The 17,790-nt window shown below is 40.2% G+C and overlaps 1 protein-coding gene across 1 annotated transcript in view; it reads right to left on the bottom strand.

Moving 5' to 3' along the window:
• Positions 1–16,621, bottom strand: part of LOC112239204 (integrin alpha 4) — a 29,554-nt gene extending 12,933 nt beyond the window's left edge. The window contains exons 1-15 of the mRNA XM_024407695.2: positions 16,184–16,621; positions 15,726–15,841; positions 15,343–15,437; positions 12,525–12,654; positions 12,189–12,256; positions 11,409–11,538; positions 10,877–10,962; positions 9,934–9,996; positions 9,522–9,659; positions 8,242–8,350; positions 7,024–7,118; positions 6,305–6,395; positions 5,198–5,243; positions 4,664–4,818; positions 1,317–1,471 (exon numbers count right to left, since the gene is read on the bottom strand). Coding sequence (XP_024263463.1) covers positions 1,317–1,471; positions 4,664–4,818; positions 5,198–5,243; positions 6,305–6,395; positions 7,024–7,118; positions 8,242–8,350; positions 9,522–9,659; positions 9,934–9,996; positions 10,877–10,962; positions 11,409–11,538; positions 12,189–12,256; positions 12,525–12,654; positions 15,343–15,437; positions 15,726–15,841; positions 16,184–16,365 — 1,659 coding nt within the window. The 5' untranslated portion in view covers positions 16,366–16,621. The remainder of the gene's footprint in view (positions 1–1,316; positions 1,472–4,663; positions 4,819–5,197; positions 5,244–6,304; positions 6,396–7,023; positions 7,119–8,241; positions 8,351–9,521; positions 9,660–9,933; positions 9,997–10,876; positions 10,963–11,408; positions 11,539–12,188; positions 12,257–12,524; positions 12,655–15,342; positions 15,438–15,725; positions 15,842–16,183) is intronic.
• Between the last annotated feature and the right edge of the window lie 1,169 nt (positions 16,622–17,790).

Below are 17,790 nucleotides of genomic sequence, written 5' to 3'. Positions count from 1 at the left end.
AACGTTATAGTTCAACTCAAATGTACTGATCAATAAATAAAAGATTCTTTATGGAAAAAATTGCAAAAAAAGGTATTATATTTATGAATGATATTATGAATAGAAACGGAGGAGTTGTCACATATGCAGCTATCGAAAATATATGTGAATATCTGCTCAATACAAACTTACAACCAACTGATTGCAGCATTACCACAAAAATGGAGGAGGCAAGGGGAAAAGGGAGAAGTAGGGAACTTGTTTGCCTGCCATATATTAAAGACACAAATTGGCTGAAAGGAACTGGCATAAATAGAAAAATATACCAGTTTCATTTGAGGACAAAAATGTTGACAGCTGCGCCATACAGGTTGCAAAATAAATGGGAAGAGATTTTTAATGTACCTATTCCACGACACATGGTTTATGAACTGGTACAAAAAACTACACTTCATTCAACACTTAGAGTTTTCCAATTAAAATTATTATATACAATTCTTGCCACCAACAGAATGCTATATATATGGGGCATACAGCAATCTGAGCTCTGTAGATTTTGCTGCGAAGAGACAGAATCAATAGATAATTTATTCTGGTATTTCCCCTATGTAGCTTGTTTCTGGTCACAGGTTCAGGAATGGTTCAAAAATCACAACATGCTCTTAAAATTAACCTTACAAATAGCATTGTTGGGCGATTTGGAAAGACATAGTCAGTTACTAAATAATATAATAATACTAGTAGGAAAGGTTTTCATCTTTAGCTCATAATCTGTGGATACTATACGATTAGAGAGGTAAAACAATTATGTAAAACATCACAGCACAATTTTAAAATATATGGCCCATGGATCCAACAAGGGTGGTCGATGGTGATAGGTGGGTGAGGGTTGGAATTATAGAGCTTATGTTTGGTAATGTATTATGATTTTATTGTTATTTGACTGCTTTATATAAAAGTATGTAAAATGTATATTTAAAATGTAAAAATGCATGTATATGTAGCAGAAAAGCAGTAAAAAAACTAAAATATATTTGTCCTCCAAAGGGGGGGGGGGTTAATAAAAATACAAAAAATACAAAAAAAGCATGCTGACCTGAAGTCAGTTCTTTGATGCCTGGCAGTAGCATGCTGATATTTTAATAATTGACTCCACAGCCTAAACTGACTTGAGGCCACGCATAGGGTCTTACAATAACTGACTCTGAGTTAGTGATTAAAGTGTCTGGGCTGGGGTTCTAAACTTACCTGAAGCCATTGCATACCTGACAACAGTTCTCAGTGGTTACAGCTGCTGACCCTCACATCCGACCCCTTACCCCTGAACTCTTACTCACCCTTATGAAGGCCTGGTGGGGGACGCAGGTCAGCTGGTCGTGTCTGGTTTTGACCCGCCCTGTTGTAGCGTTGGACGTCCCGTTTCCGTGGAAATGGAAACGTGAGGGGAAGGACTCCTTGTGCTGCGTGTCTGCTGTCAGATTATACTGGAGCACTATGGGTGAGAGTGAGTGAGGGGGGTGGAGAGCGGGAGGGAGAGAGGGTGGAAAGGAGGGTGAGAGAGGGAAGCATTGAGGTAACAATATTTTGTTTCAGAGAGCACCCAGAGTTGACATGAACCAGGGCCCCAGACATACAGACCTAAACCCAGCCTCAACCCCCAGACATACAGACCTAGACCCAGTCTCAATCCCAGACATACAGACATAGACCCAGTCTCAATCCCAGACATACAGACATAAACCCAGCCTCAACCCCCCCAGACATCCCAGACATAGACCCATTCTCAACCCCTGACATAGACCCATTCTCAACCCCTGACCCAGGCTCAACCCCAGACATACAGACCTAGACCCAGCCTCAATCCCAGACATACAGACATAGACCCAGTCTCAATCACAGACATACAGACATAGACCCAGCCTCAACCCCCAGACATACAGACATAGCCCCATTCTCAACCCCAGACATACATACCTAGACCCAGGCTCAACCCCAGACATACAGACCTAGACCCAGCCTCAATCCCAGACCCAGTATCAACCCCAGACATACAGACTTAGACCCAGCCTCAATCCCAGACATACAGACCTAGAAACAGCCTCAACCCTAATCTCAACCCCAGTCCCAGACCCAGACATACAGATCTAGATCCAAGCCTCAACCCCAGCCTCAACCCAAGACCCAGACATACAGACCTAGACCAATCCTCAACCCCAGCCTCAACTCCAGTCCCAGACCCAGACATACAGACCTAGATCCAAGTCTCAACCCCAGATCCATTCACAACCCCACTCAGCCCCAGCCTCAACTCCAGCCTCAACCCCAGGCTCAGCCCCAGCCCCAACCTCAACCGCAGACCCAGCCACAACCTCAACTCCAGCCTCAACCCCAGGCTCAGCCCCAGCCCCAACCTCAACCGCTGACCCAGCCACAACCCCAGGCTCAGCCACAGCATCAATCCCAGCCCAGGCTCCCAGCCTCAACCCCAGCCTGCAACCCAGCCTTACTACCAGCCCAAGGCCTAGCTCCAGCCTCAGCCCCAGACCCAGCCTCTTTCTCAGCCCCAAACACAACCCCAGACCCAGCCCTAATCATAAATGTACTATAGATGGAGAAAAAAATATTTTTAATGAGGATAACATTAACTTGTGTTTTATTTCGCAAGACACATTTTCGTTTACCATCAAAGGACAGTGATGTTTCACAGCGATACCAGATAACTTTGAATAACTTAAATCCTTTCTGTAATTCACCATTTAAAATCCCACCAAAAAAGATAATGTTGAGGAACATAGGCAGTTAAAAACCTGGTACCCTAGATGGACAACATCATTGTATCTATCAGGACAGGGCTGTGCCAGAGCCTTACAGGCTCTAACAGACACTTTCACCACAGGAATGCTCTGCAGAGATAACCCTTGATAAGGCAGGGTTAACAAACTAACCAACTGCCCCACGCCTCAGGGACTAGTGATAAGATGGAAGGACTGACAGTGATAAGGAAAAAGTCTGTCTCCGACACAACAGTGTTTTCTGTCAACTAGTCCAGGTCAGGGGCTTTCATAACTATTTCCTATACTAGACTTCGTGCATTATACCATTTTACACATACATACTAGTAGTATAGGAATGCTCACATTACTATAGCATGTTTGAAAAATTTGTTTTTCGTCACTATTAAGTAGAGGTCGACCGATTAATCGGAATGGCCGATTAATTAGGGCCGATTTCAGGTTTTCATAACAATCGGAAATTTATATTTTTGGGCGCCGATTTGCCGATTTAATTATATATATATATATTTTTTATACCTTTATTTAACTAGGCAAATCAGTTAAGAACACATTCTTATTTTCAATGACGGCCTAGGAATGGTGGGTTAACTGCTTCTTTCAGGGGCAGAACGACAGATTTTCACATTGTCAGCTCGGGGGATCCACTCTTGCAACCTTACAGTTAACTAGTCCAACGCAATAACGACCTGCATGTCTCTCGTTGCACTCCACAAGGAGACTGCCTGTTACGCGAATGCAGTAAGCCAAGGTAAGTTGCTAGCTAGCATTAAACTTATCTTATAAAAAACAATCAATCATAATCACTAGTTAACTACACATGGTTGGTGATATTACTAGATATTATCTAGCATGTCCTGTGTTGCATATAATCTGACTGAGCATACAAGTATACAAGTATCTAAGTAGCTGACTGAGCGGTGGTAGGCAGAAGCAGGCCCATAAACATTCATTCAAACAGCACTTTCGTGCATTTTGCCAGCAGCTCTTCGTTGTGCGTCAAGCATTGCGATGGTTATGACTTCAAGCCTGTCAACTCCCGAGATGAGGCTGGTGTAACCGAAGTGAAATGGCTAGCTAGTTGTGTGCTCTAATAATGTTTCAAACGTCACTCGCTCTGAGCCTTCTAGTAGTTGTTCCCCTTGCTCTGCATGGGTAACACTGCTTCGATAGTGGCTGTTGTCATTGTGTTGCTGGTTCGAGCCCAGGGAGGGGCGAGGAGAGGGACGGAAGCTATACTGTTACACTGGCAATACTAAAGTGCCTATAAGAACATCCAATAGTCAAAAGTTAATGAAATACTGTACAAATGGTATAGAGGGAAATAGTCCTATAATTCCTTTAATAACTACAACCTAAAACTTTTTACCTGGGAATATTGAAGACTCATGTTAAAATTAACCACCAGCTTTCATATGTTCTCATGTTCTGAGCAAGGAACTGAAACGTTAGCTTTCTTACATAGCACATATTGCACTTTTACTTTCTTCTCCAACACTTTGTTTTTGCATTATTTAAACCAAATTGAACATGTTTCATTATTTACTTGAGGCTAAATTGATTTTATTGACGTATTATATTTCAAGTTAAAATACGTGTTCATTCAGTATTGTTGTAATTGTCATTATTCCAAATAAATAAATACAAATCGGCCGATTATCAGTATCGGCTTCGTTGGTCCTCCAATAATCGGTATCGGTGTTGAAAAATCATAATCGGTCGACCTCTACTATTAAGTACACACACCAGAACCAAAACTGTCTTTTGTTTGTAAGTGCCCCTGCACACATAACCTTCACAAATGTAATGATTAACACAATGCAAACAGACAGGTTGTTTTCACAGTGCAGGGCTATGAGGGAGCCAGGGGCACGGGTAGAGGGTCTGCTCACCTATTGAAGAGGTGAAGTGTCGAGCATGGACCCTGAAGCAGACTGTAGCATTGATGCAGACAGCAGGAAGACCGTTGTCAGAACACAGCGCTACATAGCGGTCTACACTGACAGGCAGGGGCATGAAGGCTTCTACCACTATTACTGGACGAGTCCTGGCACAGGGAGACGACAACATGTCAACAACATGAAAACAACACATCGACACTCTGTGTCAAAACAAATACAATTGTACATTTGCATTAGAATATGGGAGCTACAGTATATGGGCCAGAAGACAAACAAATCTACAAACCAAAAGGTATTACAAAAGGTAAAAATGGCCAGGGAACTATACAGGTCAAATACATGGGCCAAGCCACTTTCACTGAGGTAATATTCAGAAAGTAAAATAATGAAATGTAAGATAAAATGTTCACCAATGTTCATTGAAAGCTTAACCTCTACCCGACATCTCTGACATGAATGCAGTAATTCTAGTTTCAGAGATTAGTTTTCTAGTGGATGTAATGTGATATGTAACACAGTTCTTACCTCAGAACAACAGCCGAGTCTGAGAGGAAGGCCCCTACTGCTACATCTGTAGTTTAGAGAGATGCAGATAGATAGCTGTCATTATCTTGAACATGCAATTTCCTGCTATAGGCCTATCTGGCTGCAAGGCTCTCTAGACTTGTTAAAGCTCTAAACCAGTTTGTTACTCAGTTTAGAACCACTCATAAGACATCAGTGGAATGTTTTTAATTCATTCATTTGTTCATTCATTCATTTGTTCATTCAGTCAGTCATTCGGTCATTCGTTTATTCATTCAATCCACATCAGCCTGCAGACAAAATGTATTCACACAGTTTACTGCACTGTAACCAAAACTCCTTTAAACTTTACAGCAATGTACTGTTAAACCAATGTTCCTTTGGAAGTTATTGTAACATACTGTACTTTTTTCCTACAGTAACTTACAGGTAACTAACTGTCTGCCAGTAAGTTACCATAAAAACAACAGGATTTATTTTACAGTGTGGCAATAAACCGATGTGTTTTGTTTTTAGATAAGTATTTGACACTTGCGTTACAAATCAATCTATAAAACAACAATTAAAACAAATAACACATGAAAAAAACGGATGAAATGTTTTATTGACAGACAGTACACAATACTTTACAATGTACCAGTTCTAAGAGATGACTAGCTAAGAGATGACTAACTGTCTACATCTCTCTCTCTGTCAGTCTACCGTATATCCTGTTTAGTTCACAGTGTATCACTAGTGGAAGATGCGAAGATGAGAAGCAGAGAGTAAGCAGACAACTATCAGTAGTGACCCTAATTTAAACCCCAGGATATTCCCACTGCCCAATTTGGTTTTCCCTGGGTAGCAGCCAACACACACACACACACACACACTCACCCACGTGCACACATATTTTCCCATCCCCTGTCCTCAGTTCTCAGTTCTGTTCCCACCACTGCCATGTTTTGACGATCTTACTCATTTAAGGCACAGCATGTGTGACATAATAACAGGACATTTCCGTGTGTTCTGTTCTAGTCAGCAGTAGAGAAACTGAGACAGACTCAAACATTGTACTGGAGGGAAAGGTTGACAGTCAAGGTTGACAGTCAAGAAAGGGATAGTTACCTTGGTAACCGTTTTCATCAACATCGATGGCTCCTGACACAGACTGTCCGAACATCTTTAACTCAATACCCAGAACAGAGCCAGTGATCCTCTGATGATGGAACAAGAACAGCTGGATTATTCTTACAGTTTAACCCTCTGTACTTTGCACACTTCATACACTTCATTTTGTCTCCCAAACCAAGAGAGCTGTCTATGACTACCAGATGTAAGCTGTACAGTACACATTTCAGCTTTTTTTCTAGTACGGAGCTTTGAGATTCAAGTAAAGGTAATTGATCTGTATTTGGATATACAGTAACTATATTTTATCCAAGAGGTTGTATTCCACATTGAGATACATTTAGTTACATATACATTGCTTTATCTCGATGGTATTCCATAACTAAAAGCTCATTTAAATGTAACTGCTTCATGTAAACTGTCTCACATGCTCAGACAGAGAAAAGCAGGAGACCAAACAGTTTAAGGAAATCGTAGCAATTCAGAGTCAGGAACTCTCTTCCGACTGTCTGAGAGCAAAGAGAGAAATAAAGGCACATTTGATCCTCACGTCCTATCTCCCTCCCTCCAATCTATTGTCCCTGATCGTTGGTCAGAGGAGGGACACCCTGACCCCTCTTCCCTTCACTCCCTTCTTTACTTCCAGTAATCTCCTGTCCCTGAAGTCTGCGGACAAACTGCAGCTGGAAGGGACATAGCCATAGCTGAATACATACTTGAGAGAAGGTCTGAGAGATCCCTGTTTTCCTCCCATTGTAGATATATATAGCCCCACGCAGCTCTTCTTCCTGCGGAGCCCCCACTGCCACATCTGGAACACATTTACAGTCAGTCAGTGGTTAACTTAGGATGCATCCCAAATGGCATCATATTCCCTATTTTGTGCACTACTTTTGATCAGAGCCCATAGGGTAATGTAGTTAATTAGTGCACTATATAGCAATTAGGGTGCTCTTTTTTTCTAACCTTTATTTAACTAGGCAAGTCAGTTAAGAACAAATTCTTATTTTCAATGACGGCCTAGGAACAGTGGGTTAACTGCCTTGTTCAAGGGGAGAGCGACAGATTTTTACCTTGTCAGCTCGGGGATTTGATCTTGAAACCTTTCGTTTACTAGTCCAACGCTCTAACCACTAGACTACCTGCCGCTCCAATTCAGAAAGTAAACCAAATTCCAATTCCAGATTTTCCTTATTGAAAAGCATTGAAGAGAATTGGAATTCTAGAGTACATCCTGAATTGACAATCATTTAAATGGAATTGACCCCAACCCTGGTGTGGGTGTGGGTGTGGGTGTGTGTGTGTGTGTGTGTGTGTGTGTGTGTGTGTGTGTGTGTGTGTGTGTGTGTGTGTGTGTGTGTTGAGGAACTGGCAGTTAGGCTGGTGTAAGTGGCAGTTAGAAGTGTGCTGGGGCCCTGTGATCAGCTGTAGGGGATGTGGTTGGTTGGTGGTATTTCCTCTGTGTTGAGTGGGGCTGGTTTATGGTGTGTATCTTCATACCCAGTTACCCAATATCACCACAGACTTTAGTGCAGTTCCTTCTGACTGGCATAGCTCACTCTCTGTTCGTTTTAGAGCTCCCAATTGCTCATAGCCTTGATCAACCATCCTGATCTTGCAAGCTTACATTGAAACTAAATGAGAGCGCAGTGGTCCGGATGGTGGATCAGGCTGCATTGCATTCAACTGAAATATGCAGATATTTGATTGTGCAGCAATTGGGACAGTACCTACTTGGAATATATCACCAAGTTCAATTTCACTTTATTTTTTTATTTATTTTTTAACCAAAAACTATGCAGAACATTGGCACATTCGCTAGGGTAGCTGATTTTGTCATCATAGTTTTGCTGTACTGTGACAAATCATTATAACTTTAAAGATAAAATAAGAATTGCTTTATATCTTTGGAAAAAAATATGCATAACACTCACCAGCAAAGCCATCGTCATCAATATCTCCCAGATCAGTTATGGTCTCCCCAAATCTGGCAGCATACGAGTTGCTTCCCACCAACTGAAACTCTGCTTCCTTCATATTAGCCTTAAAACACATTCATTTACAGTCTTAATATTCCTTCTCTCCTCTGCCCAGGGTAATGGCTTGTAAAGTTGATCCGGGAAGAAAACGGTCATTTGCTGATGGAGATATGTGGGGGAAGTAGCTAGCTAAGCTCCATGTAATTGTAGTCATTAGGTTGGTAATTACGTAAAGTTACTCATGTCATGCAGAGTTGCCTGGTCCTTAGTAGTACACTATAAATGTAGCAGATATCCGCTGGTTTAGCGTTCCGTAATACAAACTCATCAGTCATAGAAACAGTCCTCAGGTCCTGCTATCATCATGCTGTGTTGTTTTATATCATCTGCCAGTGTATAAGAGAGTACAGTAATGTAGTAACTCCAGCCTCTTCTTTTTATAGGAAATGGCAATAAAATAAAAATCTCTTTACTCGAGCATATTCATTTCTATAAAGTTATCTCATTGTTCTGAAAGCTGAATAGTTAGTCTAGATGTTACTACATAGGTATAAGAGCAACTTAATGTTAAGTGATACCATCATTGGTTTTGAAAGGTTTTTGTTATAAGAGTGCACAACGCCAGTATTGTATGAGATGCTTAACTACTATCATATTTAAGAACTACAGAGTTACGTTGTGAAGATAACAGTATGTCTGTGAGATGTGATGTGAGGTAGGAAGTCTCTATTGATGTTGTTCTGTTTTAACAAATACTGTATCTTCAGGGACAGTGTTCCATATAACAGCTTCACAAAGTTTAGAGTAAAATTTCAATAGGTAATGGACCATCAAATTATATTAGATCTAAGGCTATTTGAAAAACTCACAGCTAGACACACAATAACTGCACAATAAGTTATTTTTACGAAAGTGGTGAAAGAAAGGTTGTATCTCACTCAATTCGTTTTTCCTCGAATCCTCGCATCCTCACTCCTCACCTCCTTCTCAAGCCACATTGGAAGAGAAGATCCAATGTCCCTCCCTCCTGACCTTCTCCTCCAATGAGTTTTGAGAAGGCAAGAAGAGGAATCAGGGAAATCAAGGTTGTCTGTCGTATACTGTATTTTTTATGTGGAGGGTGTTGATTATGATACTTGTAAGTGACAAGCCTATCTTAATTGCCCCTGAGGGGACAAATATAAAGTTGTATTGAATTGAAGGAAAAACGGATTGGGAAAGATCCCAGTACTTACGGCTCCTTGGTTTATGTAGACATGGACTTGTCCTTCCTCTCTCACGGTGCTGTACATGGGAGATCCTACCAGTAGATCAGACAGGCCATCTCCATTCAGGTCCACAGCACACACACTGGCACCAAAATACGAGCCAAGCTACAGTATAGGAAAACAGGTTTCAAGTTAATACAGTCGATCAAATCAATCAAATTTATTTATGAAGCCAGCAGTTGTCACAAAGTGATTTTGCAGTGAAGAGGTATGATCGAGTTCTGCATCAAAATCAAGACATTCATTTCCGGTTTCCCAGACAAAGCTTATACCCAGTCCTAGACTAAAGAGCCTGCTCAATGGGGATTCTTAGTACAAGACTAGGCTTAATCTGTGTCAGGGAACCTGGCCGTAAAGATATCTGGCTACTAATTCCCACCTTGCTGCCCTTGACTTCACTGATTATCTTCAGCATGTTTTCTTCAGCTCTGAATAGGTAGGCCTGGAGAAGAGGACAGAAATGACCTGGTCACATTAAAACTTAAAGCCAACTACGGATGAATGGTAAAATGCATAAACTACTTAGATCATATCACAATACCCATACAGACATGATCTCAAATCAAATCACATTTTATTTGTCACATGCACCAAATACAACAGGTGTAGGTAGACCTTACAGTGAAATGCTTACTTACAAGGCCTTAACCAACAATGCATTAATCTGATTGCTTCTACTGATAAAATATCTCCCATCTGTCATCTTGACATTCCTGTGGAACATGTATTTGGTGAGGCCATTAAGAACTAGCAACTCTTACAGTCTTCAAAAAACAAAATATTCCTCCATAAAATGTGCACAGAATTGCCACAAGACAAAATTATTCCCCACTTTCTGCAGAGAGATTCATTTACATTACCTTATGGGCGCTTGTCAAAACTAGTGCACTTAATAGGGAAAAGAGTGCCCTTTGGGACATAGTCTGTGTCTGCTAAATGAGTTAAATGTAAATCGAATGTATTGACGACAAGATCCTTAAAGCATATCTAAATAAAAGCCTTCCGACAAGTTTAAAATGTCCTGCATTGCAGGAAAGTTCTCCTGCAACAGGGCAACCAGAGCAAAACCCACATGTATTTTTCAATAGCACATACATTTCACCAGTAACATGAGGAATGCCCAATGCATCATATATTTAGCATCACCCTGGTTAGTGATTCAAACACACACTGTATTGTACTTACCGCCTTTAGCTTGTCAGGTCATAAGAAGCAAGCCACATATAAGTGTTGGTTCTGTGCTTCTTTCTACAGGCGGGTGGTGGGGTGATAGGGATATGATGGGGGTGAAAGAAAAAAACAGGAATGAAATGAACTCTTACCTTACCAGTCTGCCCGTGCTGGGGCGCACCGCCAACAATCTCTGTGGAGTCAGGGTGGAGGAAGTGGCCGGCCCCAACCGAGTAGCCTGGTGAGGAAAAGAAGGATCACAATATAACCAAAGAATCAGACTACCAGAGTAGCCCGGCAATGGAAACGTATCACAACGTTAATACAATGTCAGTGCAACATTAGTATAACCTTGATAAAACATTTGTAAACCTTAGTAGATCTTTAGAATACCCAACTGAACAGGTACCGTAGAACCAGATGGCACTGGTTGATATAAGAGATAAGAGAAACGAGCCAGATGTAACTGGCATGATGATTTGCAGTAACTACAATTGAGCAAATATTGAGCAACCCCCCCCCCTCCCCCACACGCACACACACACACAGACAAAAGCATGCTTCCTCTCTGTATTCCCTTACATTACACTTCACCAACTCAAAAACAACTGAGTGTCTTTATGAGACATGTGACAACCAGACAAGTCTTTCTGATCGTCTCCAACCATATTATAATTAACATACCCAGGTAACTGCCATAGAGGACAGTGCTGCTGTCATCCACATAGGCAGACAGGACTCTGCTGGAGGTGTTGTAGACCAGGACAGATCCAGTCCAGTACGATGTCCCTGGGGCTCCCATAATTATCAAGTCCTGAAGAAAAAAAACACAACACATACATCAGAGTGTTGTTCAGTTTTTGTTTTATGTTTGTGATTTCCCAGTAAACCAAAATTGGTTCTGTGAAAGTTCGCAGAACCTTCTTTACGTTGTGGCAACTGTTTGTTCTCATAACACAAAAACGATCCAGTAGTGCTGATCATTATACAATGCTTGTATAAAACATTCACCTGATGTTAAAAGAATGTTCCCAGAATGCTGCTCTCATATTTTGTATCAGCAGTATGTTTTTAAAACATTACTGGGAAATTGTGTTATTACATTACCTGGAAACCTAATGAGAACATTTGGGGAATGTCCTGTGGTGGTTGTTTCAGATGTTGTGCACAACATTTTATTGAATGCTAGGAAAACATCCCAATATTTCATTTAAAACATTTCCTGAAAAATGTTTGAATGTTTTTGGGATGTTATCATCTTAATCTTAGAGCAACCAAAAAAACGAACTAGAACTTAAAGGGAATCTTTACTAATGTTCTGGGAATGTTCCCAGTTTGATGGGTTGTGTGCATTTCAAGTTTGTGACTTGTGTATTTGTACACGTACCTGTGTATGTGAACACGTGCATTACTAGCATATACATAAACTTTAGGTTTAAACAGAATATGTAGAGGAACTGATACCTCAGTCAGAAAGTTGGATATCCCTGCTTGGCATGATCCATAGTCTTCACCAAACTTCCGTTGGTGATCTGGAGAAAGAGTGGTAGATGCATTTTCATTTTGGCCAATAAAGCAAGCTTACTGTCAACAAGCTCTCAGACTCAGTGCAGGTTGCTTACATGTGTGGCCGTGGAGTTAGACATGGCGAGAACAAAAACATATGGATACTCGGCCTCGGTTATTGACTGATTTATGTGATTTATAACCCACATTTTCATTTTTCTGTTGCAAAACGTTTTGCTTCGGTATGCATTAATGAATAAGAATCAGATATCCTGTAAATGCAAAACAGTGTACCTTTGTAGCATGGGATGAGTGGTTGAGACTGTTTGAGGTCAGACTCGTATCTGTAACAGACACCATGAGGCAGCTTGTTCTGGTTTTCTTTCCTGGAATAGAACACGTTCTTCCAACGATGCCCACATGCCTGTGGAAGGAGAAGCAACGCAGATGTTGTTGGAGGAAATGCAACTATTTGAGAGGAGGAATGTAACAATGGAATAGTCTACACACAAAATATGTACGTTTGTGTTTATTCTAACAAGTGACATAATGAGAGCACTGCGCAGCAGCTAGTTTACAAAATAACGTTAAATGACAACAGGCTATAGGCTAAACACAAAATATGTCAATGATGTGGGTCTTCAAAATAGGAACATCAGTGTAATATGGGATCATTTGATATGTCTGGTAGGGTTGCAAAGGATGCAAGTCTTGTTTCTTGTTTAAGACCAGGCACTACAGGCTGAAATAAAAATGTTTTTATCTACCTATCAATTCTGAGATTTTTTAGCACTTTGGTCCATTAATATGAGTATTTTCAAAAAAGAAACATAAAAAATGTAAAACGTCATGAGAAAATAGAGTACCAGTCAAAAGTTTGAACACATCTATTCATTCAAGGATTTTTCATAATGTTTTACTATTTTCTACATTGTAGAATAATAGTAAACACATCAACACCATGAAATAACACATATGGAATCATGTAGTAACCAAAAAAGTGTTAAACAAATCAAAATATATTTTAGATTTTAGATTCTTCAAAGTAGCCACCCTTTGCCTTTGCCTCTCTCAACCAGCTTCACCTGGAATGCTTTTCCAACAGTCTTGAGGGAGTTCCCACATATGCTGAGCACTTGTTGGCTGCATTTCCTTCACTCTGCGGTCCAGCTCATCCCAAATCATCTCAATTAGGTTGAGATTGGCTGATTGTGGAAGCCAGGTCATCTGCAGCACTACATCACTTTTCTTCTTGGTCAAATAGCCCTTACACAGCCTGGAGGTGTGTTGGGTCATTGTCCTGTTGAAAAAACGAATGATAGTCCTACTATGCACAAACCAGATGGAATTGCGTATCGCTGCAGAATGCTGTGGTACTCACGCTGGATAAGTATGCCTTGAATTCAAAATAAATCACTGACAGTGTCACCACACCATCACACTTCCTCCTCCATGCTTCATGCTGGGAACCACATACGCAGAGATCATCCGGTTGGAACCAAAAATCTCACATTTGGATTCATCAGAACAAAGGGCAGATTTCCACCGGTCTCATGTCCATTGCTCGTGTTTCTTGGTCCAAGCAAGTCTCTTGTTATAATTGGTATCCTTTAGTAGTGGTTTCTTTGCACCAATCGACCATGCACACAGTCTCCTACAAACAGTTGATGTTGAGATGTGTCTGTTACTTGAACTCTGTGAAGCATTTATTCGTGCTACAATTTCTGAGGCTGATAACTCTAATGAACTCTGTAGCATAGGTAAGACAGGCGGTCCTCATGAGAGCCAGTTTCATCATAGCGCTTGATATTTTTTGTGACTGCACTTGAAGAAAATGTCAAAGTAATAATGGACTATCTATTCTCTTAGTTTTTTTGAGCTGTTCTTGCCATAATATGGACTTGTTTTTTTTACCAAATAGGGCTGTCTTCTGTATACCACCACTACCATGTCACAACACAACTAATTGGCTCAAATGTATTAAGAAGGAAAGAAATTCCACAAATTAACTTTCAATAATGCACATCTGTTAATTGAAATGCATTCCAGGTGACTACCTCATGAAGCTGGTTGAGAGAATGCCAAGAGCGTGCAAAGCTGTCCTCAAGGCAAAGGGTAGCAACTTTGAATCTCAAATATAAAATATATGTTGATTTGTTTAACACTTTTTTGGTGTTAAATGTGTTGTTTCAAAGTTTTGATGTCTTCACTATTAGAAAATAGAAAACTTAAGAAAAACCCTGGAATGAGTAGGTGTGTCCAAAATTTGACTGGTACTATATATTTTCTTTAGTTTATCATACTGCTGTCATCAACATTTTAATGAATTTGAACCACTTTAAAATGGACATACATCAATCATTTCAAAGCTGACTACATTGAATTGCACTAAAAGCCCATTTCATAGAGATTGTTACAAACTGGCCTATACTTAGTCATTTACTTTGAAGAGATGGTGATTGGGTCTAAATAGGCGTTTACTGTTTGGCATTAGTCTAAATTCAGTGTACTTGTCTTCAACTGCCATTTCCCGAAAGTCAGATTCTTCTTACAAGCCAACAGAAAATGTTCAGCTTCAGAAGCATCTGCATTCATCAAATTGTGTTTGGTTATCCTTAGACATATTCTCCAGACTTGCTCAGAGGGAATTGTTGATATGTTGTACATTTTTGTATCCTAGATACATGGTTTTTTTTAAACCGCAATATGCAAATATTTTTTTATTTCAATAAAATATTTAATCAATGTTTTAATACAAAAAAGTATTATATTTGTGCCTACATTCAACTGGCAAAAGTTGATTGTGATATGATTAAGGGAAATAAAATACCCAATGAGGGTGTGGTGCCTGGCCTGAAACAAAGTTCACCAATACAAGATGTACCCATCTCATTATTTGATTTCGGTCTCAGAATGGGCACAAACACTGTATCACTGGAATTCACACCAATACTGACCATCTGAGAAGGGATTGTAACATTTGTTTACCCCTACTGGGACTAATCTACATAGCCAATACATGACCATCACTGTAAAGAACGTTATGACACCTGCTGATATAAAAAGGGCTTTATAAATACATTTGATTGATTTATTGATTGACTTAACATACCAATACATGGCCATCACGAGGCTGTCTGGACAGGCTGACTCCGAGCCACTGGTTGTCACTCTCAGAGAAGCATGTCTTCCCACAACTGTCCACACCTGTAGTACAGACACACACACACATGCAAGCACACACACCAACGAGTGGGAGAGAGAACGTGAATTGAGAGGTGGCAATGACCTATAACAATGCCTTATAAACCCTTCGAAAACAATCTGTGGGGTATCCATGTTAAACATGAAGTGGTTCTAGTTATTTGACCAGCGTGCTTTCATATAATCCAATGGAAATGGGTCAATGTCAGTGCACAAATCCCCAAAACCACCTTGGTCAAATAACTTGGAAGCAACACAGATTATTTTCTTGGTAAAGTCGATATTACAAACCTGTTGATATTTGTTGACATTCTCTCTTGTCCGAGATGCTGCACTTATAAATTGCTCCTGGTTTTTTTACGGCTGGGTAGGAAGATGAATTCGCAACTGGAGCTCCGACTAATAACCTATAACAGGCAATATGGAAATTAATACCCCTAACGCTACAGTTTTATACACATCAATACCCCAGCTGTGGGATATCGAACAAACAAATCCTTCACACTGAAAAACAAAGAAAGGCAACATGGATACTCGTAATGTGCAGTTTCTGGTGTTTCGTTGTGTCAAAAGGTACTTGTGTTTATAGAATCCCTAATTAACAGTTTTCACACATTTTGGGGCTGAATACCCATTTTGTTCATTCTTCAACAACTAATAGCCTAATGTGTGTAGCCTATTCAGTTGTGGTGTTCTACAGTATGAATAGAGGTTTAAAAAAAGCCTACCACAATGTTTGATTCACTTACCATGTGTTTTTCTGGTTCTTGTGTAACAATACAGAATATCCAAATAAAGATCCATTTGGTCCACTGAAACTAATGGGGTGGTCTACATCCAAATTGTAACACTCGGTGAGATTACAGCACCAGAAGTACGCGAGAAGAAAGCTCCAACAGCAAGAAAGATTGCCCGGCGTTTTTCGCTCCATTTTTGTAAAACAAATACCAACTTTTCCAACACGAAGAGATTACAAGTGAAGGCAGATGAAAACAAAATTAAATAAAAACGTCGTTTATTCAAATCCACGGAAACAGAGAAAAGTCGTACATCCCAATACCAACTTTAGAATTGTATTTGGATAGAGTTGAATAGAGACTGGGCGCGCTCAACTCCTGTTGCGCTCTTCATGCGTCGTTCGTTCCGCCTGTGCGCAACCTCACATCGTTAGGCTCATGACTAAATTCCGTCACGTGAAACTTCACAAAGTGAGTTAAACCTCTGGCGGATGGCTTGCATGCTGCTCCCCAAATTCATCAAACATAGAGCCCAACCCTCCAACCCACCCTGAAACCTTCTATCCACACCATTAAAACTGAGAGAGATATGTAATCCCCTGGATCCTGTGCACATGAGGAACATACATACATTTTTATTTGAATCAAAGCCACACACATACAGTTCCTTCAGAAAGTACTGTATTCATCCACACCTTGACTTATTCCACATTTTGTTGTGTTACAGCCTGACCCAGGTTTGCCTCTAGGATTTTGCCTGTGCTCAGCTCCGTTCTGTTTCTTTTTTTATTATAAAAGCTCCCCAGTCTTTAACGATTACAAGCATACCCATAACATGATGCAGCCACCACTATGCTTGAAAATATGGAGAGTGGTATTCAGTCATTTGCTGAATTTGATTTGCTTCAAACACAACAGTTTATAATCGGGACAAAAAGTTAATTGCTTTGCCTTTTTTTTTCATTATTAATGTATTTCCTTGTTGCAAACAGGATGCATATTTTGGAATATTTTTATTCTGTACAGGCTTCCTTCTTTTTGCTCTGTCAATTAAGTTAGTGTGGTGGAGTAACTACACAGTTTTTTCCTTTCACAGCCATTAAACTCTGCAACAGTTTTAAACAGTGGTGTGAAGTACTTAAGTAAAAATTCTTGAATGTACAACTTAAGTCGTTTTTTGGGGTATCTGTACTTTACTTGACAATTTATATTTTTATAACTGTTACTTTTACTTCACAACATTCCTAAAGAAAATGTTGTACTTTTTACTCCATACATTTTCCCTGAAACCCAAAAGTACTCGTTACATTTTGAATGCTTAGCAGGACAGGAACATTGTCTAATTCACACACTTATCAAGATATCATCCCTGGTCATCCCTACTGCCTTCCTTCTTTTCACTCTGTCAATTAGGTTAGTATCGTGGGGTAACTACAGTACACTGTTTTCTCCTTTCACAGCCATTAAACACTGTAACTGTTTTAAACATTAGTGTGAAGTGGTCTAATTCACATACTTATCAAGAGATCATCCCTGGTCATCCCTACTGCCTCTGATCTGGCGACTCACTAAACACATGGTTCGTTTGTAAATTATGTCTTGTGTTGGAGCATGCCCCT

The sequence above is a fragment of the Oncorhynchus tshawytscha genome, linkage group LG03, assembly GCF_018296145.1.
Source record: "Oncorhynchus tshawytscha isolate Ot180627B linkage group LG03, Otsh_v2.0, whole genome shotgun sequence".
NCBI lineage: Eukaryota > Metazoa > Chordata > Actinopteri > Salmoniformes > Salmonidae > Oncorhynchus > Oncorhynchus tshawytscha.
Note: the sequence above shows the minus strand (reverse complement) of the source record. Positions and strands in the feature narration are given on the sequence as shown.